The 25,492-nt window shown below is 42.7% G+C and overlaps 1 protein-coding gene across 1 annotated transcript in view; it reads right to left on the bottom strand.

Annotated features, from left to right (window-relative positions):
• The window catches only part of LRRC1 (leucine rich repeat containing 1), a 133,486-nt gene extending 109,111 nt beyond the window's left edge, over positions 1-24,375 (bottom strand). Inside the window, exon 1 of the mRNA XM_054569495.1 lies at positions 23,962-24,375. Coding sequence (XP_054425470.1) covers positions 23,962-24,120 — 159 coding nt within the window. The 5' untranslated portion in view covers positions 24,121-24,375. The remainder of the gene's footprint in view (positions 1-23,961) is intronic.
• Between the last annotated feature and the right edge of the window lie 1,117 nt (positions 24,376-25,492).

Here is a 25,492-nt window from a genome sequence, read left to right as displayed (position 1 = left end):
AAATGCAATTGAAATGCAAAAAACAGATCTGTGTAGTGTGTGACTGATCAAGCGTGTCAAAAGTGGTTTGCAAAGTTTCATGCTGGAAATTTCTCATTGAATGATGCTCCATGGTCGCGCAGACCAGTTGAAGTTGATAGCGATCAAATCAAGACACTAATTGAGAACAATCAACATTATACCATGTGGGAGATAGCCAACACACCCAAGATATCCAAATCAAGTGTTGAAAATCACTTGCACCAGCTTGGTTATGTTAATCACTTCAATGATTACTTATGGGTTTCATATAGGTAAAGTGAAAAAAACCTCCTTGATCCTATTTCCACACGCGATTCTCTACTTAAACATAATGAAAATGTTCTGTTTCTAAAATAAATTGTGACAGGCAATGAAAAGTGGATACAATAATGTGGAATGGATGAGATCGTTGGGCAAGCAAAATGAACTACCACCAACCACACCAAAGGTCGAACTTCATCCAAAGGTGGTGTTGTGTATATGGTGGAATTGGAAGAGTCCTCTATCATGATGAGCTCATTCCAGAAAACCAAACGACTAATTACAACAAGCACTGCTCCCAATTAGACCAACTGAAAGTAGCATGCAACTTAAAGCATCCAAAATCAGTCAACAAAAAACACATAATCTTCCATTAGGATAACGCAAAGACCACGTTTTTGTTTTTTGTTTTTGTTTTTTGATGACCAGGCAAAAACGGTTACAGCTTGGCTGAAAAGTTCTGATTTATCCACAGTATTCACCAGACATTGCATCTTCAGATTTCCATTTATTTTGTTCTTTACAAAATTCTATTAATGGAAAAAATTTCGATTCCCTGAAGAGACTCTAAAAAGCACCTGGAACAGTTCTGTGCTCAAAAGGATAAAGAGTTTTGGGAAGGTGGAATTAAGAAGTTACCTGAAAGATGGCAGAAGGCAGTCAAACAAAACAGTGAATATGTTGTTCAATATAGTTATTGGTGAAAAGGAAAAACTGTCTTTTTGCTTTTCTTTACACTGAATGAACTTTTTGGCCATCCCAATATATTTTGAAACACTGGTGCTTCTATTTTTAAAGCCAAATGCCAGACTGGAATTGCTGGGCTAGATTTTCAATTTTAATAGATATGGCTAGATGGATTCCAAAAGGCCCATATCACTCACATGTCCACCACTGCCCTACATCTCAAAGACATGTTTTTAAAAAGATAATTGTATTAATGCTTGTATAGCCACAGACTATCTCCGGAAAGATACAAAGTAATAAAAGAGCTTTTTCCTCTGAAGGAAAATACAGGCCTGGAAAGAGATACAGGAGAAACCTACTTTTCACTGTACACTTTTTGTGTTGTATTAATGTTTTACTATATCCACATATTACACATTTAAAATATAAAATGCTCTTCAAAATAGCTGTAGATATTTCAAAAAAATAAGTATAGATAGCCCCTTAATTACAATGGTTCAACTTCTGATTTTTCATTATTCTGGTGGTATGAAAGCTATACATATAATAAATTACATGAGAGATCCGACACTTTATTATGAAATAGGCTTTGTGTTAGATGATTTTACCCAACTGTAGGCTAATGTAAGTGTGCTGAGTATGTTTAAAGTGGGCTAGCTAAGCTTTGGTGTTCAGTAGGTTAGTTATATTAAATATATTTGCGACTCGGTATTTTCAACTTACCTGATGGGTTTATCAGAATGTAACCCATTAAATGATGTGAAATTTAAATGCACAGAATTTAGTTTAAAACTACCTTACTCTAGATTCTAGGAATACAAAAATTAAGGCAGTACCTTCCCTCAAGGAGCTCAGAGTCCAGTAAAGAAAAAGACCTGTGTGCCAGATATTCACAGTGCCAGGTGGCAGCTAGGATGCTCAGGGTAAGGATGCCCTCTGAGCTCACTCAGGAGTTGGTATTGCAGGTGAGGCATTAGACATTCACCACCTGTGACTGAAATTAGAAGCAGAAATCTTAGGCGGGATTATGGAGTGACTTTTTTCTTCCACCTCTTTAAACATTTCTATATTTGGCTTCAAGGTTTCTAAAATGAGCACTGTAATGGTCAGGGACGGGGAGAGACAGACAGACAGACACACACAGACACACACAGACACACACACACACACACACACACACTTCCCTCCAAACATTGACTGACAGTATCTAAAATATCAACTCAAATGAACATTTAAATGTAAAAGTTGAAACACTAATTCAAGTTCTGAAAACCTTTTTTTCTCTTAATCTATGATCACAAAACTAACACACTGAAAGAATTTAAATGGGAAGAGAACTGGATTTTTAGAGGGCAAACTGTTCAGATTGTTCAGCATAAATAAAAGCATTCACAAGAAGCAGTAGAGGAATCAGAAAAACAGGAGAGATGGGGTGGGAGGGAATGTTACCCTCATCCCTTATCTGTCTCTCTGGTCCTCATCGGTTACTTTCAGATAGTTAGGTTACAGTGCATCCTAAAAAAAATTTAAATCTTGAATAGCAGTACTTTAAGATACTATTTATATGTTTATTATAATAAAGCTGTATTTAAGAGCAATGACTACAAATTTAGCTCCATTTTGATTTTGGTAAATTAAAATGAACACAAAAAGGCTTTTCACTGATATTTACAGTCACTGGCACTTAGAATTTCCATCTCCTCACATGTTTCTCCTGCATAAAATTCAAGGGCCTGTTGGGAGAGATATCAAGGAAATTGATTTCCAGGACACAGCTACATGTTCAGTCATGTAATGAACACAGAATTATTACTGTAAAATAAGGAGAGAACATAGACCCAACATCTATTTTGTGGTCCAAGCCTAAACTATCTTGAATGTAATTACTAAGCCAAAATTAAAGCCTCTTTGGCTGAAAATGACTTCTAAAACTAGAATTGCATTAGACACACCTTCGTGTATTTGCCAAAGGAGCTCACATTATAAAAGCAAAACGTTCAATTAAAATTTTAAATGATTAGCAAGAAAAGAATGCAGAGTTATTCCACTTCAAAAGTTACAAAGCAGAGATAAAAACTAAAAGCAGCAACATGCTTAGGTACTCGTTAAACCTGCTTATATCCTGGATACAGGAAGTGTTTTGTTTTGACAGAATCATGGGCCAAAACCAAGGCATTATTTTTCAGTGCTAGCATTAAAAACAAAAATAAAACATTTTATATAAACTAGCCTGCCTGTCTTCCAGGAAGATCAAGGTTACCTTGGCCAAAACAAAAGGTCTCACAGGGAGGACTGTCCGTGCACAATGAACCTTGGCTTCTGTGCCTGTGGACTCAGGGGAAGGAGAACTTAACCCAGGTTTGTCCACTGTAACTGATGCCTTAGTTTCCCTACAAACACAATGAGCAAAGGCCAAGTCATAGTCTGGAGAGTCCCTCAGCCTTGGCAGGCCAGATCTATGCACAACTGTCACCCCATTTCAATGACTTGAGGAGGACTGAACCTGAGCTAGGCCTCACTTACAGCTCCTCAGAACAAGCTCGGCTCTGTGTGTGTGTGTGCACATCCAAGTACATATGAGGAAGAAAAGAGAATGAGAGAAAGGCAAATCTCAAGCTGTGGCCCATAAAGGGGCCCACGATAGACTCTGACTTGAAACTACCTGCTACATCATGAACACAAGCATCTAACAGAACAAAGGGGCCGCCATCATCCTTGCATTCTAAGTAGTACTGGACTCTAGAGCAGCAGTTTTCAACCTGTGACAAACCTGAAGCGGTTTGTGATACTACTGTGTCACAAGAATTCTTAGAACATGCAATACCTGACTGTTTAGTCAGAGGCACTAACCTCTTTTCCCTTAGATTGTCAAATAAAAAAATGACAAGAGCCAACACAACAGCCATCTGATGTAAATCAATCAAAATTATACCTTTTTTTCCAGATCAGCAAAAAATACATATTTTTTTTATTGATGTGCCACAGAATTTTGGTAATTAGTTTAGATGTGCATGACATTAAAAAGGTTGAAAATCACTGCTCTAGAGCATAGGAAAAAGTGTAAATATGATTCTTATCCTCAGGGGTTAGTTATATTGTTAGTTATATTAGATATATTGTTATATTCACAAATATGCCAGAAATTCAAAGTAGGCTTGGGGACCCATATTTTCCAAACACAGGCAATTAACATAAAGATATGTGCCAAACAGAGGAGGGCGCTTCATGTGTGTTAAAGGCAATCCTCACAACCACCATCCTTTGATGTTATCACCAGTCTCACTTAAATCAGCAATTTTCAACCTTTGTCATCTCATGGCATACATAAACTAATTACTGAAATTCTGCGGCACACCGAAATAAAATATAGTTTTTGCTGATCCGATAAAAAACAGGTAAAATTTTGATTTACAAAAATAATAATAATAATAAAAATAACAATAATAATAATAGCAAGTATCTACCTTTTTTGCTCCAAAGTGACTTTTTAAAAAATCAAGTGCCTTATACCTGTATATAAGGATTTCTGGTACCAAGAATTAATCAATCAGATGTAATCTTATTATGCAATATGACTAATGAGATGCAATGAAAGGCACCTCTATTATATGACCTATATACTTATATTCATGGTTCAAGACAGGGCATTCACACCAGACAGCTATCATTGTCTTGGCTGTTGTAATTTTTTTAATTTGCCAATCTAATGGAAGAGAGGTCAGTGCCCGTGACTAAATAGTCAGTTATAGTTTGTTTTAAAAATTCTTGCAGCACACCAGTTGAAAGTTGCTAACTTAAAGGACGAGAAAACCTAGCCTGAGAGACGTTAAGTAACTTTGAAAGATCACTAATCAATGATCTTGATCAGTAGGGGGTGGAGTTAGGACATGAACCTCAGTCTGGTGAACCACGAAGCCCACTACACTAGTGCTCTTCATAGTGTGGCCACAGAACCACCAGCATCACTCACCTGCGCGCTTGCTAAAACCACAGATTCTGGTCCCACCCACCACCCCCATGTAATAAATCAGAATCTCTGGAGATGGAGCTCCAGGATCCTTATGTTTTAAAAGAACTCCCCAGATGCATCTGCTAAAGAACCAAGTTTAAACCCCTATAGTGCACCCCCCACCAGTGACCAGCCAGAGAAAAGCAGTCTGGCCTTTAACAGATGATAGATATGCAAGTTTGGCAGTGAGCTGTTCACTGCCAACTTCTGTTCAACAATCATGCCGGCATTCAACCACACGCATCATTCTTTAAAATCATCTTTAGGGAACCTATACCCCAGTGGTTACTAGCCTAAAGTTTCCAGAGCTCAATAAGCCCAGAAAGATAATCATGCAAATCTCAAAGTCTATTTAGTCTTTCGAAGGCCAATAGAAATTGTACATTTATCTCCAAAAGACTAAGTAAAGGTTGAACTAAAATGTCTTTTGAAAAGGATAAATTTAACTGTTAGCCACAGTGTGTCTGGAAGTGAAGTCTTCAAAGCCATGCTGCAAATGTCGGGGGACAAGTGACACACACAAGCAGGCTTTGGTGTTCAAACATCTGGGCGCCTCCTGTTTGGAGCTCCGCAGAGACTCACTGCTGCGCACTGCAACAGCGAGCGTCAGCGCTTCATGTCCTTTGTACACAGAACTGTGGTATTTCCCAGACTGATCCCTAATCTTATGTTTTAGACTTAGCGCTTAGCCTGTCCCAAATATCAAATATACCTTTTCAAAGGAACAAAGATTTGCAAACAAATGTGATGGTCAAAGAAGTTAGGTACAGCTGCCCTGAAGATAAACAGTATTTTTGTAATGTGAGTACAACCCGCTAAGTAATTAATTTGAAGGCCAAACACATCTTCAGATGTGCAAGTGCCTAAGTTTCACAACTTGTAATCACAATTCATACAGTCAATTCACTGAATTTAAAATCAAAGAGAATATAAAATGTTACTGAATCTATACCAAAAAAAGAACTTCACATACACACATTATTTTAACCACCTAACTTGAACTGAAAACATGATCACCCTGATATTTTCAGTACCCACCTGGCACCATACATAGTTATTACAATATTCTTGCCTACATCCCCTATGCTGTAGTTTACATGCCTGTGACTCTTTTCTAACTACCAATTTGTACTTCTTAATCCCTTCAACTTTTTCACCCATTTCCCTAATCCCCCTTCCTCCCTGGCAACTGTAGAAATGCTCTCTGTACCTAAAAGTCTGTTTCTGCTTTGTTTGTTTGTTTATTTTGTTCCTTAGAATCTGCATGTCTTTCTCTGTCTGGTTTATTTCACTCAGCACAATACCTCTAAGCCCATCCATGTTGTTGTAAATAGTAATACTTCATTCTTTTTTATGGTCATGTAACATGAGAGGGAGGGGAGGGGGAGAGATGCATTTTCTTTACTCATTTGTCTACTGATAAGCACTTGGGTTTTCTCCATATCTTCGCTATTGTAAGTAATGTTGCAATAAACACAGGGATGCATATGTCTTTTCAAATTAGTGTTTTGGGTTTTTTCACATAAATACCCAGAATGCTTCTAATAACTGAATACTAATACACCTGAAACTAATATAATATTGACATCAACTGTAATTTTAAAAAAAAGTTTTATAAAAGAGAAAATGAATTGAACAAAGAGAAGTAAATACAGAAAATAGAGGTGAGAAAATAGCCTAAGCAAGGAAAATGCTGTAAATAAGCAAAAAAGGAAGCAAATAAGCAAAAAATCAAGAAGAAGAAATGAAAGAAACAAAAGAGAGGCTCTCTATATAACAAAAAGGAGTAAGGATGCAGGAGTCATAGAAGGAGCTGGCAAATGTCTTATCACAATCTGCAAGTTCATTTGAGCCACAGGCTTCAGATTACTATCATCTCCCTATTAGCTCCGACAGAAAAACTAATTAGCTAGTTAGCTCTTTATCTCTTAAAGTTTCATCCTCCAAGATGAATGGAATGACCAGGAAGGTAAGGTGTTACCAGGACTCTGGGATCCAAGTCCTACCTCCTGCCACAGTCCTAGGAACTCTCAGTGTTTGTAGAGCAGAAGGTGCAAACATGCCAAATTCAATCTACACACTTGATTCTATAGCCCACAGCCCATTTTTTTAATCAATGAATAGGGTGCCAACACTTAAAAAAAAGGTACTTCATATAAAAATGTTGATTTCCAGGGGAAAAAAATTGAGTGAGGCGGTAAGAGAAAGCCACACCCCCACTTGACAGAGTGGCGCCTGCAGCAGGTGGCGGCTGTCCTCCTCAGACCGGGCATGTGCCCTTTGGTTTGCCACAAGTTTGTCTATAGCTAGACCTCCTCATCTTACACTGCCCACCTGCCCGTGCCACAGGTGTGCCTGACTTTGTAGCTCCTGATGAGCTGACCCTTCCAATAAGCAAGCCCAGCAGCTCCAGGGCATCCTGAAACGGATGGCCTCCACACCCACTGCACGTCACCATCCACTCCCAGGTCACACCCTGGAATACTGACCTCACCCAGAGCTGCTTCCTTTCATGCGTGTTTAATTCCACTATTCCGGATCTAGCCATGACCTCTCCCATGGTCTTATTCCCACTATTTTTTCTGTGACCACCCACCCCTTGCTGGAACTCCCTTCTTTCTCTGCCTAAATAGAATCCCAATACTTGTTCATCAGGAACTTCAGTTGACTCATACCCTCTTGTCCTGCTCCCCTCTATTCTATAGTGGAACCTGTGCTACAATCCACCTTTGTCCGCCCTAGGCCTGTACAACTGAGGACTCTAGAGGAAAATAAAAAAAGTGAAGGGCTGCAGCATGTGTCATTCACACCAGCCTTGGCAATGCCCCATAGCTCCCTCTCCACCTTCACCACCCCAGAAGCACCCCTGTTCAACCTCTGCCTCCTTTCCTAGCGGCCTGCCCTATCTCATCCTTTGTTGAAAAAAACTAAAGCCACCAGGCTTGCTCTTTTATTTATCTTCATGCATCCTTTCCCTCGCTCCTCAAATTCTGCGAGTTACTGGGATCCAGTAACTCGAACTGAACACTCAACTGTTACCGTTCACCCCTGAAACCACCAGACTCTCCATTCCCAATTCAGTCAATTACCAAAGCCTGCTCCTGGTTGCCTCTGAAATATTCTCCATCTCCAATCTTCTTCCCTGCAAATCCATCCACAAGCTGCCACTAGGCTGAGCTCTCCAAATTCAGGCCTGACAAGATACTCCTGGACTTCTACTCTGTTGATGGCACACTTCCACCTACAAAATAAAGGCCAAGCTCCTTAACCTGCATTCACACTGCCTGTCCCTTGACAACCTGTTCTTATGCCCCAGGCTTCCAACAGCACTTCGCTGTGTTGTGCCCCCTGCCCTCCACCTCCAGGAAGCCTGTGCTGCCAGCTTCACAACCCAAGCCTCATGACAATTCGCTCAGGTATCTGGGGCCATCACCAAACTCTGACGCTTAAAGCCAGGGTCTGTCACTCACTTTTGCATCACCAGTGCCTAATAACACAACAGGTCTTCAATGTATGTTAGCGGCAGGAAGATCTCAAGGCCGCCACCAGAGTGGGTCTGCCAAATCAGCATATGGCATGAAAAAGCACCAGCCTATGAAGTCTGACCCACCCAGCCAGGTCGTTTCCTATCTGAGTGGCCTTAGTAAAGAGTTCAGCCTCAGTTTTCTCATCTGTAAAGTAGGACTTCTGAAAATCCTCTCATATAAGGCTTACGTGAGGACCAAACAAATTCTATTTAAGTGCCTCGTGGTCCGTCTGGAATACCGCTGGCAGTCAATAAAGAGCTACTGTTGGCTTTTTCAAAATAGTACCTAAGAGTTCATTCCACTCTTCCAAGGGGAGGGCAGGTATCCAGGCCCACGGCTTCAGGAACACTTCCTGCCTTTTGGCCAGTTTACTCCTCATTAACACCTCTACTATGAAGCCAGAAGGAGAGGCGCCTCCTTCTGTCAACATGACTAACGGTGTGTTATCTTTCCTGGGCTACTGTTGACCCTCTGCCAGCAGGACAAGCTGACTCAGACAGCATGGGCTGCCCCTCCCTCTCAGGTGGACAGAAAACAGAATGTAACATTGCCTGGGGAGCCTGCTCTGTGTCTGCGGCCACAGTTCCTCTGGGCAGGAGGCACCAGGCTCAGACTCAACTAGAGAGAAGCTATACTGACTGCACCATCAGACCCTCAGAATAACTCATTACGCCAAGGCACAATGAGAAATATTTGAGGATTTATGCATCTAAACTACTGCACAAAAAACACATTTTTTCAAAGCAACAGATGTTTTTTAAGCATTTCCTATGAATAATGCCCCAAATTCCTTAATGCCTTGAACAGACAGACATAAAGTCAGTCCTGATGACAGACTAACGGAAACAAGCAAGGCTAAGTCAGACCCTAATAAACAGCATGAGAGTCGTGAGCTACAAGGAGGAACTCTGAGGCTGGGCCATGACTGTAGATCTGGGAGGGCTTCACAGAGGCGGCAGCATCTGCACTAGAGAAGAGCATTCCCAGCAGAGCACACATCACTGACAAGGTCAGAGAGGTCTGGAACACGTGAGACCACCAAGTCACAGAAATTTAACTATTAAAAAGTACATCAGAATTTAACAATTTAGAAAATAAGCATATGTGGTAATTTCATCATTATAATACCCTGTTTGCTTATGTTTTTCTTCTCTCACATACTGTGAGAACAAAATCTAGAAAAAAATGTGTGCATGTACAAGCTTTTTTTTTTTTTTTTTGAAAGAAAACTTTGAAACAGAAGTTATTCCTGCTACAGATTTTTCCTGAGCAGATGGTCTCTGCGATTTTGGCAGAAGACAGAGGGTTCAACTAGAGAGAGACATAACAACTATCTACTACTTGCTGGTGGGAAAGAAGGGTGTCTACAAGAACCAGGCAGGCTCACACTGCATGTCTCTCTACCTTTTTCTTGCAGCAGACACTGCATCCCACACCTAATCGAACTCCCTCACTCCTGTTCCATGCCTTCCTTGTCTACCTGCCTCCCACTAAGGAAGGGGGGAAAAACTAGGCCCTGAGACTCTGCCTATGCTTTTCCTTAGGCTGTGCTCTTATGAGGAGCAGCAGGAGAGGCCCAGCAAGTCCCACAGAGTCACACCAGTGTCCACTCTGCCAACCTGCTAAACCAACCCTAAAATCACTCTCCTGAACCCAGGCTTCCTGGCATGTGAGATCACAAAATACCTCTTTCATTTAAGGCAGTTTAGGTGGAGATGTGTGTCAAGAGTATTCCAAATATGTACACTCCTCTGTTTCTCCAAGGCTGAACCCTCTCTCTATAAGGGGAAATTGCCAGTGAACTGAAGCCACAGAGGTTACCTGACACTGCTCTTCAGCCAAGTTTACTTGGAACCTAAACCTGAAAATTGAAATAAAACATTTTAGAGCATACAAATTTTTAAAAACCACAAAAGCTGCACATCACTCTCAATAACCCTCTGCTATATTTACCTTATAAAAAGTCTTCCCACACCTTTTCTTTTTAAACAGTGAGTTATTAAAGAGGGATGGGGGTGGGTAAGGCTGAAGAGTAGGGGCTAGACTAACTTTTCTCCTGGCCTCTGTGTATCTTCAGTGAACCAACAGCTATTGAACCAGAGATGCAGGGCTTAACATTTTCCCCATCCCTCCTCTTGCCATTTTAGAATGAAGTTATATCGAGAATCAGGTATGGAAATAACCGTAACATGATACTAGGTAAGGTGAGTCTATTGTAAAACGCATATTTTCTATTAGCGTAATCTTCTTAGCATTCATTCACATCGGTATTGGCATAGGTATAGTTCCAGAGAGTACCTCAGAACATCTTTATAATACTGACATTTACAGTCAAGACTAATAACTGCCTCATCTGCTAATTCCTTGATATCATGCTTTGACAACAGAGACAGTGTACTAGCCAGATAATTATGAGCAGAATTACAATGGGGGCACTGCTATGATAAAACCAGGGCTCATTATATTCAGTAAGCCTTCCCTCCTTTGCCCAAACAGATGTGTTTTTAAGAGCGTGCAAGGATACAACTATAAGTTACCTTCTAAAGGTAAAAAAAAAAATCCAGCACCAAAAAATGGGTGCCACCAATCTTCTTTGAAATATTATGCTTGAATGAGCACATTAATATTTATTTGGTGCCCTAGTTCTTAAAATAATATTTCAGCTCAGTAGTCTTTTTCTTAATGAAGCAAAAGTAACTCCGGAGTTTTGGGTGTCTCTCTAATTCCCTTTCCCAGACCAGACACACTCGTGGCTCTCCGGTGGCTTTTGGTGTAGACAACATGGTCTCCCCAAGTTTGACGTATGGTGAGGAATAATGGCTCTTGAACCAAACCACATCAGTTTGACCCCCAGCTCTGCTACTTACTAGCTGTGTGACCTTAGCTAATTAATTTGTCTCTGCATCTCAGCAGTGTCCTCAATGGTAAAATAAAGCAATTCATGTACAATGAAGCTATGGCTGTTGTGAGGGTTAAATGAGCTAATCATGGAACGGTGCAAGATGTGTTGCTCAAACAATGTTTGCTGTCTTAACTATAATTATCATTACCCACGCTTCCCTACCCTAAGTTCTTGGTCTCAAAAAAACTTTCACCTTTCCCCAACTCAAGTGCTTACCCGTTCCTACACTGTCATATTCTCTTTTCCAGTCCTCCTTAAACAGGTAAATGGCTCTGCTATCCCCCAAGTTGATAAAACCAAAAACCTACATCCAATACATCATCAGGTCTTGTTGACTTCGCCCCCAAGATATATCCCATTACCCACTGCCACCATCCAATTTCAAGTCACCATCAGCTCTTTACTAGAAGCTTTCAATAAAAAGCCTCCTCTCCATGTCTCCCCACTTCCTTCTCTTCCTCCCTGCAGGCTAATCTCTAGCCAGCAGCTAGAGTGAACATGCTATAGCATAAATCAGGAACTTCATGAACTTACAACATAGTCCCCTTACTTCAACTGACAAAAAAAAGAAAATCCAAACTCCTCACAGGGTCTCCAAGCCCTGCATTCAAGAGCCCCACCAACATCTTCCCCTTGATGTCCTGCTCCCTCCCTGTCTTGCCAGGTGTTCCAGCCACAATGGCCTTTCCGCCTGCATACTCGCCAAGCTCACCCTGAGCCTTTGCAAGCACCCCTCCACAGTCACACGGTAGCCTCGCCTCATCAGTAGAAATGTCACTTTCTCAGACAGGCCCTCCCAGAGTTAAACAGAAACCTCCTCAAGTCACTATTCCATCTTCCTGTTCTGTTTTGGTTTCTGTAGTTTTTATCACTACCTGAAATTCTTATCTGCTTATCTGTTTACTGGTTGTCTCCCTTACCTAGAATGGAAGTGCCATAAGGACAAGGCAAGATATCTACCTGGCTAAACAGAACTATTCCTGAATCACAGCCAGCACTCATAAATATGTGAGGTGAACAGGGAAGGAGGAGGGAGGGTCTATGAGGATCTACAGAGATCTATCCTCAGTCCCTGTTCCTGAATCATGCTGCTTGGGAAGCCCGACACCAACATCTATGTAGTCAGGAAGCCAACATTCAACAGGAGAGCTGAAAGCTATAGCCTCTGATTCTAATATACTCCTTGAGAAGCCACCTTATTCTGCCATTAACCCATACCTATTCTTAATCATCAGTCCCCAAGCTAAGTTTCCCAAAAAACAGTCTCTCAGGTACTTTGAATAAACCCAGTGATAATTTCAAACAGTCACCTGTGATTTGCTTGAATTCACTTGAAAAGGAGACAAGTCCTAGTCAAGTTACTCATTTTACCTTACTTGTCTAGGCTGGGAAAATGCAACAGACACAGGGGAAAGAATTCAGTGCTCAAAGGTTGTGGGGGGCGGGGGGGGGGCGGGGAACGCAGGACACGGGGTGTGCACTCGCACGCATTAACCAAAGAAAATCTGCTGATCTTTTTCCCTTAATTGGCTTGGGAATCAACAACTGACCACAGGAGGTTCAGTATTTGGAACAGCTACTCCTTATTATCTAATCCTTGATTATAATGATTAAGTCTAGACTTACGGTTCTACTAAACCTCAGCGAGCAACCTCACAAAGCACGTGCACAAGTGAGAGACAGTCTCCTAAGGTCAGTACTGTGGCATCAAGTTATAAATATTTTATAAAACTACCATCCGAAGAGGTCAGAATTAAAAGGAACCTTGAACATCACCAACATCACCCCTTCATCACTCAGATGAGGAAACTGAGGCTCAAGATGGTATGTGATTTGCCCAAGGTCACAATGCTAGTGTTGGATGGAACAAGAACAAAAACCCAGGGCTGACTTCACTCCAGCAAGACGCCAGCCATACATACAAGAACTGCAGAAAGTCCAGCTCTACTGGAGGCAACTTCAAGCTCTCGCTCAAACCCATTTCTAAATCTACTCCCCAGTAGGGCTGGAAACTTCCCCAAGAATGCTGCTCAAATACGTATTAAATGTTTGCTCTGTGCCAACCACTCTGTTAGGCAGCAGGAATGCAAGAAAGAAAAGGTGTGCAGCTTTAAGGAACTCACTTTGATGGGGGACAGAGATCATTACAAAGAGGTAAGAGTAATGGCACAGGTGTCCCCAGAGACCAGAGAGGAGGTAAGGGAAGACTTCCTGGGTCCCATGGGATAAAGAACAATGAGCCAGGCAGAGAAGAAAGAGAAACTGACAGTAGACAGAGGAAGAAAAATGAAGACTCAGAAGCAAGAAACGATCTGTCAGTAACTAAGGGCATCTAATTGTTGTTCAAACACAAGGTTCGAGTTGGAAAGAGATGGGAGATAAAGTGGAAGGGATAGAGGACAAAAACGTTGCCAGGTTTTACCCTGAAGGGGTGAGGAGCCAGTGCAGCAGGAAGTCGTGCCATCACACTTGTGTTTCAGAAAGATCACTCTGACCAACTATTGAGAAAGGATTTGAAGGAGACAAGAATGAAGAAGTCTGAGCCTCTACCATAAAACGTTTAAGAATAACAGCAATGATCAAATTTTATTGGGTACTCTCTATATAACAACTGTTCCCAGAATTTTACATATATTAACTTTTTTATAAATAAAATTTTTATATATTTAATCTTTATATATTTAAAAAGGTACATATTTAATCTTCATATACCTTCATGAGGTAGGGACTATTATTACCTTCTTTTTACAGATGAGCAAACTGAGGCACAGTGAGGCTGAGTTACTTGTCAATGGGGTCAAAACTAAGAGGTTAATCTCCTAACCATTAAACATACTTTCTCTTCAAGCAAAAAATTTAGGCCTCAACCAATACTTCACAGGAAAGGACAGAGGGAAGGGATGATCCACACAACCATCAGAACAAGTTCATGCCCAAGCTTCATGTTCCCCAACATCCTGCACACTGTCCTGTCCTTCTGCTCGAGAAACTGAACCAAGTCAACCCACATTAAGGGTCTCTGCTCCATAACATCATCATATCACATCACAAAAGCTCCCTGTTTGCAGGGCCTGCCCTCCACTACCTCGCTCATGATACAGACTGCGCACACTACACAATCATGTTACTCATGCCCACCTGAACCTACCTTCAGTGAAAACTAGAATCCTACTTTCCTGGAGCCCCAAAGAGCCTACTCCAAGGGACCACAGCAACTCTTGGTTTGCAGACCTCTATGGCGCTGAGCTACATTAGGAATTTTATGACGCTGAACTCTTCTCCCCCACTAAAGAGTGTAGGTTACCTGAAGGTAAGAATTAGATGTCAGACTTCCAAAGACTGGAACAAAGAATTGATTAACTGATGAAAACCTATCTGAAGGTTTGCCCAGGCCTATGAGGAAGAGTCACAGCGAAGAATAAAGGAAGCAGAGATGACAGAACCAGTCTCCAGGCCTACTTTTCCAGCTCCCAGAAAGATCACAGGATCTGAAGTCAGGAGTTGGAGATGTAACAGCTCATGTTTTTATTTTGCCTTGACACATCACTTTACCACTTTAGATTTTCGTTCTCTTAGCTGTAAAGTGGGTAGATTTCTATAATCTCTAGGCCTCCATTCAACTCATTTTTTTTTAAATCTTTGACAATCTACCAACATGTTAAAATTTGTAAAATGAATACCCTTTCATCCAACAATTATGCTTCTTTAAGTTTATCTTAAAGAACCATTTGCACAAGTATACAAAGTAGTATGTACAAGAACATTTAATCCAGCGTGGTTCATCATTGCAAAACATTAGAAACAATTTAAATGTCCAGCAATATGAGAACAGGTAAATAAATCAATTGTGGTATAGCCAAAACTATGGAATCCTACGGAATACTACAACACCAGCATCAATGTTAAATACATCTATACACACTGATATGGAAGATGTGCATGACAAAGTGTGAAGTAAAAAAAAAGGCAAGTGGCAAAGCAATTTATATAACAGGAGTCCTTTGTTAATTCTAACAATAATAAATATATGGTGGTGTGTGATGAGAAAAAAATTTAGGTGGATACATTCTAAAATTGTTAATGGGAATCAAAGAGAATGTCGCTTTTTAAAAACTGTTTGAATCCTTTTAACCATCCAACACATTAATAAGATTAAAAAAAGGCCACATCATGGTCCAAAGCCAGGCTACTTGCACTAACGGCATGAGCCTCAGGGGTCTCGGCATCCTCTCGATGAAGTCAAGAATCTTTCAAATCAAGGCAAGCAGTCAGAGCCCAAGTCACATCCTCAGAGGTTCAGAAACTGCTTTCTGGCCTTCTCAACTGTTCATCAGATTTGCGCTCCTAGTTTACACCTCAAGTCAGCTGGCAGCCCCTCCTGATGACGTTTTCCCAAGAACTGGGTGAGGACTGTGGAAAGGAAAGTGACTAGAGTGGTCAGGGTAGACAGAGTCCACTTCATCTGGCCCTACGATCCAATAATCAGCCTGGAACATGCTGTAATTAGGTGTAACATCTCCTTCCACCCACCAAATGACAAATCCATTTCTTTCAATTCTTGGAAACAGAAATGTCAAATTTCTTCCAGCTGAGTCAATTTCTCTGCCATCTAGAAGTCACAGGGAACTCTTCAAAATAATGATAATGAAGATTTTTTTAAATACTCCACCTTCAAGGAGATCAAAGTATTTTACACTATACACACACGCCATTAAGTTCTAAAATACCACATGCAATAGTAAATTACCCTTCCTGCCCACTAAATAATACCCAAGAGAAAGTAAATGGACATCCAGAAGTTTCTTGTATGCATTTACTAGGATCTGGCCCATGATCTCATCATCCCTCATAACTATCATATGAAGTAAAGGACAAACATTTCTAGGCCTGAGTTCCCAGTAGAGTCCTCAAATAAGCAAACTTTCCCTGAGCAGATAGAGAAGACTGCAGTGCTCACTGAATTCTCACCCAAAAGAGCCCAATGCCTCTGTTCCATGGCATGGAAAGATCATAGTTGGGAATTTTGTCATCATTGCTAAGAAATGTTTACACTGCTATTTCTGACCGTCTTGCGTAAATATCAGCTATGCTTTACCCTCAAAATTTCAAGTCTGTGGTAAAGGGTCCTCTTTAAGGAAATCCTAAGTACATACTTAACACAGTACAGAAGCTGCAAATTCTGGCAGCAAGGATAATGCACTGGAAGGTTATGAGGAGGGGTTGGGATAGCCACTTATCACTAGAAGCCGCTGGGGAGAAGGGAGGAAACTGTGGAAGCAGGCTCGCTTTGCTAGTTTACCAGCATGACGCAACTGTGTCAACTCTAGAAAAGCTTTATTAAGTGAATAGTTTTACTTTTTCTCAAAGAATTGAGCTATTTATTTAAAAAGACATGCCAGCAATGAGTTGACTTCCAAGTTACTCTAGAATAACAAAAATGGTCCAAGTATTAGTCTTTTAAAGCATCAGCAGAGGATGATAAAACTAAAGTTCATGATACAGTACACAGTACATAATCATATTACTCAGAAAAACAGACTCCACATGGTTACTAGTGTTACTGTGAGTATATTTTTATAAATGTGATGACCACATCTATCTGAAACCAAAAATAAACAAACTTTTCCCATCCATCACACATCTGGCTGTCCATCTGCCCCACACCAACCCCCTCAGCCAATGTCTAAATAAAAACTTGCCAGGCTTGGCTCTGGTCAGGTAGCTTGGTTGTTTGCAGCATCATCCCAATACGTCATGGTTGCAGGTTCAATCCCTGGTCAGGGCACATACCAGAGGCAATGAATGAATGCATAAATCAGTGAAATAACAAATCAATGCCTCCCTCTCTCACTCTCTTTAAAATCAATTTTTAAAAAAAGAAAAAAAAACTTGCCATGTCTTAGGGAGCATTTCACAAACTGAATGCAGACAGACTCCATAATCAAGGAAAACACAAAAATAAGATAAATCCTCCGTACTTAGTGTCCCCCAAGATTGATGAAATGTCTCAAAATTGTTAGCGCAACATGGAAGGCGGCACAGTAAAAAGAGCTCTGGACCCAAAACTCCCTATGTTAACATCTCGGACAAAGCCATCCTGCGTCCACCCTGCAGGTGCCATTACCCTCTCCTCTGGCCTAGACAACTGCAGCAGGCTCCTGACAGGTCTCCCTGACACCATACTTCACTGTGAACCAGAATTATATTTCTAAAACAGAGATCTAACTGTACTGCACCTCTGCCTACAGAACAGGGCTCATCTCCTTATCAAAATCCGCATCACTCAGACACCCTTCATTCTAGCCACCTGGAAGGAACTGGTTTTGGCAAAAGCAACATGCGCTTTCCATCCTTTGAGTTTAGTGTGAATATCAGCACTTCTAAAGCCTTCCCTCAGCTCCCCAGAGAATGTGAGATACCTCAAAGTTGTCCCTGGAGTCTGCAGAGGCTCCCTCCTTAGCATGCCATACAGTTACACCTCCTTTCTCCCAGGTTGTGAATGCACATGGAGCTGGAATCAAAAGCTCACTCCAGAACTGACCTTGACTAAGTTTCATTCTTTTGCCTTTTCTTAAAAATCTTTTTTTAATTATAGTGCTCATTCAATATTATTTTGTATTAGTTTCAAGTACACAGCATGGTGGTTAGACCATCATATTCTTTATAAAGATCCCCCTCATATTTCCAGTAGCTAACTTGCATCTTACACAGCTATTAAAATATTATCGACTATATTTCCTATGCTGTACTTGACCAAGTTTCTTAAGCAAGCCTCATGAATAACCTTCTTAAATAAGTCTCTTTCTGCATTTGCAAAACTGAAAATATAATGGCTAAAGTGGATTGTTATTCAGTTTAAGGGAATAACATAATTTATGTAGAGCACTTTAATATGTTTGGAGCTCAGTAAAATTTCAGTAAGTGATGGCTATTACAATTATTATTAATATATAGCAGATACTCATTAAATGTTTCTTAATCAAAGAGACTCTAAGTTTACAACTTTTCTAGATCTGTTTCCTCACCTGTAAAGTGTTGGGGAGAGGAGAAGGGAGGGGGCAGGCATGTAGAAGAGGAAACATTAAAGAACCAGAAAACAATTAAGTGCTAAACGGCGTAACAACAACGGTATATTTGCGAAGTGAAAACTCTTTCCCTAACTTGAGAAATGTGTGATCACCACTATAAAGAGAAAGCACTCTCTTGGACTCCCTTCCTCCTAAGCTGTCTTAAATTATTTTTATTACACTGTAATTTAAGTATGTCCAAACATCAAACTAGGTATGTCTTCCCTATGCTTAACTCTTATAAAACTGTAATGTGAAGCAATTTAAAATCTGGTAAAAACCAATAAAAGATAACTCAGCATTTACTTAACATGACAGATGACAGTGATGCAGTTTTACAGACAGCACAGCATGGCTGCTCACAATGTATTAAATGCAATACCTTGGAGCGGGTTCCTTGAAATTCTGCATGGCTACCCAACCATGGGCTCTGTGACCCCTTCAGCTGGTCATCACTCTAACTGCCGTGAAACCTTTGTTCACACAACTTCCAGCCATCATCTGACCCAAACATGCGATTTCTGCAGTAAGTCCACATCTGTTCTCTTCCCCTTCACTACAAAGGAATGCTAAATCAAACATGGACACTGTAAAGTAATATAGTTATTACAGAATCTATTTTTTTAATTATTTTCATAAAGAGTAAAAATTTAATTGTGGTTTTAAAAAATCAATTACAAACTCCCAGGAAAAAGAAGCCTTCAAATTCCAGTTTAAGAGGAAATAATGTTTTATAATAAAAGTTTCTTGCCATAATACCCAGAAAGACCTTACGACATATTAGACCTAACTAAGACTGCTTTGCATGCTCATCTCTTTAATCTCCAGAAGAGCGCCATAAAGTGGACACTACTATCACGTGAGGAAACCAAGGCTTGAAGAAAGCATCCTAGTGATGGAGCTGCTATGAACTGATTCTCGCACCCTCGCTCTCTACTCCTTCACAACAAGCCCTAAGAGCTTCAGCAGAAGAGAACCAGCAATGAACAGCAGGAATCCAGGGGAAACCAGTCAGGTGGTGCAGACAGACTGAGAGAGGACAGAAGGCATTTTGAATGAAAAAAATGACAGGACTTAGTGGCAAGATGAGTAGTAAGAAGATAAGTCCATGAACCTGTGAGACAAAAGAATGGCTGCCCATCCTTCAGAAATGAAACTGCAGGGAAATGCAGCCAGGTCAGGAAACAAGGTATGGTGGGTTTAAGACAAAAGGGACTTCCTTATTCCAAGTGGGGTAGATATCCTCTTATTAAGTTCACAGCTGGAGATGTTGAAGTCGCATTCATAAATATTATTTCAAAAATACAAGGAGGTCAAAAGTGTCAAGCACAGAAGAGACAGAGAACAAAGACTGGCAAAGAAGACCACTGAATTGACTGATTTTGTGTCATTAATAATTTCAATAGACTGGTGTACAGCAGAAGTCAGACTGTAAGAAGGGAATTATTATAGCTAAGAAACAGAAGCAGTCTACCCATGACACCATGTTAAGGACCATTTGAGCAAGAAGCATATGAGTACCCACTATGTACCAGATATATACTGTCCTAGGCTGAGCCACAAACAAAATATCCCTGCCCTTGCGGAGCTTATGTTCTAGCCGGGCAGACAAAGAAAAAGTAAGCAAGTATATAGTCTGGAGTTAGGTTTCAGTAAAGTGTTCTGAGGACTAGAAAAAAAATTAAGAAGGATGTGAGAAAGGATGATGGGAAGGGGCAGGTGTTTGAAATAGTGTCATCTGGCAATCACAGAAAGAACTTTAATTGAACTCTAAGTAGAGGTGAGAGATGAAACCAGTTTTTATGCTATAAAGGCTTGAAAGCATTCACTCAAAATATCTGCTACCTATTAGACTAGGCACACATATTTGAAGGTATTTGAGCAGCAGTGCACACTAAGGGGAATACTGATGCCATCGAATACACGGAAGCACAGAAGGGAAGGTGAGGATCTTGAAGAGGAAGACAAAACAATTTCACCATTAAATGATCTTTACTTCTGAAGTCGTTTCCAACTTGAATATTTTCTGAGCATGTCAGAAAAGCATAGATGCCGGAGCGGTGATATGCTTAAGGAAATAGAAAGAAGCAGAGGGGGAAGATTTGTATTAGACTCAGCAACATTCATTCAACATATAAACAGTTGTTGATTAAGCAGGACCGACAGGGTCCTAGGCTCTGTGCTCTCAAGGGTGAGCAAAAACATGTGGGCCCCTCAAGAAGGTTCAAGTCTGACCATGTCTCAATACACATCCCAAAGGAACTGAGCTGGGGAAAGTAGAGAGAAGCAGGTGGATGGGAAAGGGATGGTGTGACTATCATCCAACTAGGGCCAGGCTAAAGACGAGTTTTCTAAACCTTCCTTACAGAATAGTGGCACTGAGAAGCTATCAGGAGATGGAACCACTGCTGAGGATGGTTGGTGCCCGTTCAACAAAAGCTTAGAAGATCAGGGAAGTAACCATCAAGTTAGATAACTGTGGTGCCTGCTCCACCCCACAGTTACCACATCTGTACTAAAATCATCTGTCTCCCCACAAAGCTGCAAAAAACTCATAGGAAACACCCCTTCTTTAATATCTAGCAGATAACGAAGGGTCAATAAATGTTCGATTGAGGCCCACTTTAATGAGGAGTTAAACAGGAAGGGCCAGAAAACCATTGGTTTGGTGGGTGCGAGGCCATATTCCCACTAAGCTGGATAAAGCTGTTAGAGTTGGTGGACCCATGTACAGAAGGACAACCAATGACTCTGTATCTAACCAGCTGGACAGACCTGAAAAAGACATTTCAATTATGAGTTTCAATTTGTAAAATGAGGGGGTTGGAGCAAATCAGAGGTTGCAGACTTTTCAGTGGCGAGGAGATGCTTTTCTTTAAGCTGAAGCTGGGAGAGTTGTATGTATCTCTGCTGTTGAGGTAGGGGTTACAGGATCCCTCTTTTGGCTGTGCTTCCAGAAATATTACAGAGAGAACATGCAGCCAGTATGGCCACCACAAGAACCTTGGAGGTCTGTCAGCAAGAGAGGCCCACTGGTGATGTGGCAGGTAAGGAAACAAGAGGGTGGCAGAGGGGGCAGGGACAGCAGTGAGTAGTGCTGAGTCATACAGATATCAGAGGTGAAAGATCGGATAGCCCAAGGAAAGACTTGAACTATGAGTGAAACAGAGAGTAGGCTGACAGCTGGGGTTGGGGGCTGGGGGCTGGGGGCTGGGGGCTGGGGGCTGGGGGCTGGGGGAGGGGGTGGGGGGGTGCGGCTCAGATCAAGGGAAAAGAGAAAGAACTCATGGACTCTGACAACAGTGTGGTGATTCGGGGTGGTGGGGTGGAAGTGGACAAGGGTGGGGGGGATAAAATAGCGGGAAAAATACAGTAAGAATGAACGATTAAAAATAAAAATAATTTTTAAACATTTTTTAAAAGAATTATCTGTGTTTTCAAAGTGGCTGTTCATATCTGGCTTGCACACTCCCAGGCACTCAGGCATACAGGAAGTCAAGGGGAAAGAGATTTTTGTACCACCTGAAAACTATAAAACTAATTTAAGAGCTGTAAGAGAGATAACTACCCATAAGACTACCTTTAGCCTTTGAAAAATGTGTTCGTTTACTCAACTTACAGAGTGCAATCGGACTGTATTTTGAGCTTCTCAGAAGTTTCCATTTAGGATCAGTAGAAATCACTGACATTTCCAAAACCTGTAATTCCCATACCAAGCTGAAATCCCCAACATTACAGGAAAACCCACAACCTTTGCAGAAGGGAGTGAAAAGCCAATCTAGTCAAAGAAAATTTTCCAGTTTTACAAAAGAAAACAAACAAACAAAAACACCACAAAGAGCACTGAAACATTTCTCGTTGAACAGCTTTTCACTCAATCTTTAATAACTGCATTCTGAAGCCCTTGAAAAGTATTAAATTACATATTCTATTGAATATACTTCTGGCAATTCAACACCTAAAACTTATTACAACTTAAGGCAGTAAGTGAGCTTATTTATGACTTTTAAGTTAAATTTAAGAAAGCTAAAGGCCAGACAAAACCATGAGTTTGAAAGTGCCTGCAAAATAATAAAAGCTTGAGAGAAATGGATGGCTTTTCTGCTTCTAAGCTAAATAATGCCTGGGGGACTTTGCAGAGATCCTAGTGAGGATAATCCCTGTGATTACACAGAGCAAAGCATCCAATCAATTCCACACGAACTAAGGAAAATTAATCCAAGAAGAATAACAACACTTGAAATACTGAGAAAAGCACACAGTTCTCCTTTTTAAACCTTAACTCTGTCAGCTCTGGAGACCGTATCAGGTCATTCTAACAAGTCAGAACATTTAACTATTCAGTGTTTCTGTGACGTCTTGGCTTTGTGTTAACTGAAGGACAAGCAAGTTATCTGCCTTCCAACGCTCCGGGCTTCAAGCCCTGCCGGACTCCCTGAGGCCTCTCTACTTCCTGCACACCTTTGGATTCTGGCACACTGACTTCCTGCACATCCCTGGATTTGGGATACCTTTCTCTAAAGGGTTACTCAAACCAAGCTCCAGAGGGAAGCCCGAAGGCTAAAAGTTTGCAGTCCCTGACTAACATTAAAGCACAATCAGCCTGTGTCGCTTGACAAGTTCGGCCGCAGTATACTGATTAATTCACATAAAACACAGTACTGCCAGGGCAGAAGTCCGCGGGCTGAATGCGGCCGCTGCGGGAGAGGGGTCTGCAAGGCGGCCCTGCCGGGCAGAGCCTCTGCCGGCGCTCACCGAGGCTGCTTCCACACAACAGGTCCACACGGACAGGTCCAAGCGGAGGCCACCTGGGCACCTGCCCACAGCTCTTGAGGCGCACCCTCCTCCTGCCCCCGACCCCCACCCCCTCCACCTCGCGGCCGCCCCTGGGGCTAAGGTAGGCCGGCCAAGCTACAGCTCTCCCAAGCACGATACACCGCGATAAGGCCCGGAGCACATTCCTCGCTAGATGCCGAGATAGAGCGGCTCATTTGCGCCTGCCCACCTCATCCAGGACCTGCCCTGGCCAAAGAGGAGGCACTCCCCGGCAGTGGCTGGGAAATTGCAGGGCTAGGGCACCAGCCCCGGGAGCGGGAAGCCGTGGTTCCGTCCTTCCAGCAGGAAACAACCCGCGCCACCTGGCTCCTTACCTGCCAGGTGTTAGTTCCTAGGAGTGTATCTAAACTACTCATCAGCTCAGAATACTTCCCCAAACCGCACAAGTTCTAATGACTAATTTGAAAGTATCAAGTTGATTTGTAAAAAATGATTTTTAAAAAAACTTTTACGGGGCGGTGGGAGGGAATAAAAGGAAAAAGAAGCAGGTGGATGCAGGTAAAGGTGGTTCCAGCGGGACCTGCCGGCCGGATCTGGAGGTGAAAAGGGAACAAGTGAGAGCGGAGGGGACCAGTGAAGGGAGAGGAGGAGGCGAGGGCTGGTCAGGCCGCGCTCCCCCAAGGCGGCGCTCAGGTGAGGCCGGGCACTCACCTCGGGCAGCTCGCGGAGCTGGTTGGCGTCCAACAATAGCTCCTCCAGGCTGCGGGCGTAGCGGTAGATTTCCTCAGGGACGTACACCAGCGAGCAGTGTCGCTTGTCGATGGTCTCCACATGACGGTTGCACCGCCACAGGGGGATGCAGTGGAACATCGCCGCCCCCGCCGCCGGGTCCCGAGACGCGGAGACCCGGGCTCTGAGCCCGCTCCGCCCGGCGGCTCCGCTCCGCTTTGCCCGCAGCCCACTGCGCGCTCGCTGCCTCCCGTGCTCTCTCGCTCTTCGCGCGGGCCTTCGTGACCCGAAACGCTCCCAGGAACCTCCGGTGGGAGCCACAGCCTCGTCCCAGCGCCCCGGCCCGCCAGCCGGTGCGTCCCCTCCCACTCTCCAGCCTCCGCGCCGCCGCTGCTACTGCCGCGTAGAGCTTCCTACTCGCTGGCTCTGCGCAACTGAGCATGCGCGCTAGTGGGCGCGCGACGAGGGCGTTTCCTCGCCCGGTGATGCTCCGCTCCGGGTTTTCCTGGCGATCTGGATCAGGAGAGGGTCGTGGAGCCTGCGGAGGGCTCACTGACCCCTCACTTAGACTAAGACTTGGGAAACATCTGGCCCTCTGAGGAAGCCAGACTGCGAAGAAGACTAGTGCAAAGACGAGGCAGGGGAAAGGCAGCCTGAGAGGAGCAGAACAACTTTGATTTTTAGTTTTACTTAACGGGCTCTCCTCTGCTCGTGGGCTCCCCTTCCCCAAAACAACTTTCCCTTCCGGGGTCAGGCATGACCGCACCGAGGCGTACCTCGTGCGCAGAGGGCGCCTGGGCAGACAGGAGGCGGCGTGGTTGTGAGGGGGCTCCGCCGCCCTGGCTGCTGCTTTCTTGGCCACTTGTATGCTCGCTGTTGACAAAAGCCGCAGAGTGTGAGTCCTGCACGGCTGCCCGGCCCTTGCTGTGCCCTCTGGTCCGCGGGCACCGCCTGCAGGCTGTGTAACCTACGAGCACATCTTCAGTCATCGTTGTTTATATACATAGTAAAAGGAAATTCCCATGCTGCCAAAAGTATAGGAGTGAAAGAGTCTCATAGGTGTGACTGCACCCCATCTGTAGCTCAAATGGAAAAATGAGCTGGCAAAGGTGAGTTTCTGAGCCTGTTCTGCCTGGCCACATCTTTGGATCCTGGCGTGTAGTCTGGGCTGGTGTGGAAGTACAAGCCGTGGGAAGTGGTGCAGATCGCGCGGGGACTGCCTGATGAGCATCTCCATCCAGCTCCTGTTGTCTGCACCGACATCAAGTCCCTTGTAAAGGGTATTTTGCAGTCCAAAAAACAGTAGCTGGGAGGACCCTGGAGGAAATGGGTAATCACGACCATTCTTCGACGCGGATTCATACTCAAGGACAAGGGCCAGAACCCTAAATTGCCCCTCTGCTCCTGTAACTAACTGTATCATACTCACAATCTCAGAATAGCCAAACAAGCTCTTTCATAAAGGGTTGCCCACCAGCTGAGAGCCAATCACATTGATGGATTTGTGACACCC

This window comes from Pteronotus mesoamericanus, unplaced genomic scaffold (assembly GCF_021234165.1).
Source record: "Pteronotus mesoamericanus isolate MK-2021 breed Mesoamerican mustached bat unplaced genomic scaffold, CSHL_Meso_final contig_20, whole genome shotgun sequence".
In the NCBI taxonomy this organism is placed as follows: Eukaryota; Metazoa; Chordata; class Mammalia; order Chiroptera; family Mormoopidae; genus Pteronotus; species Pteronotus mesoamericanus.
This window is presented reverse-complemented; position numbering and strand designations above follow the sequence as displayed.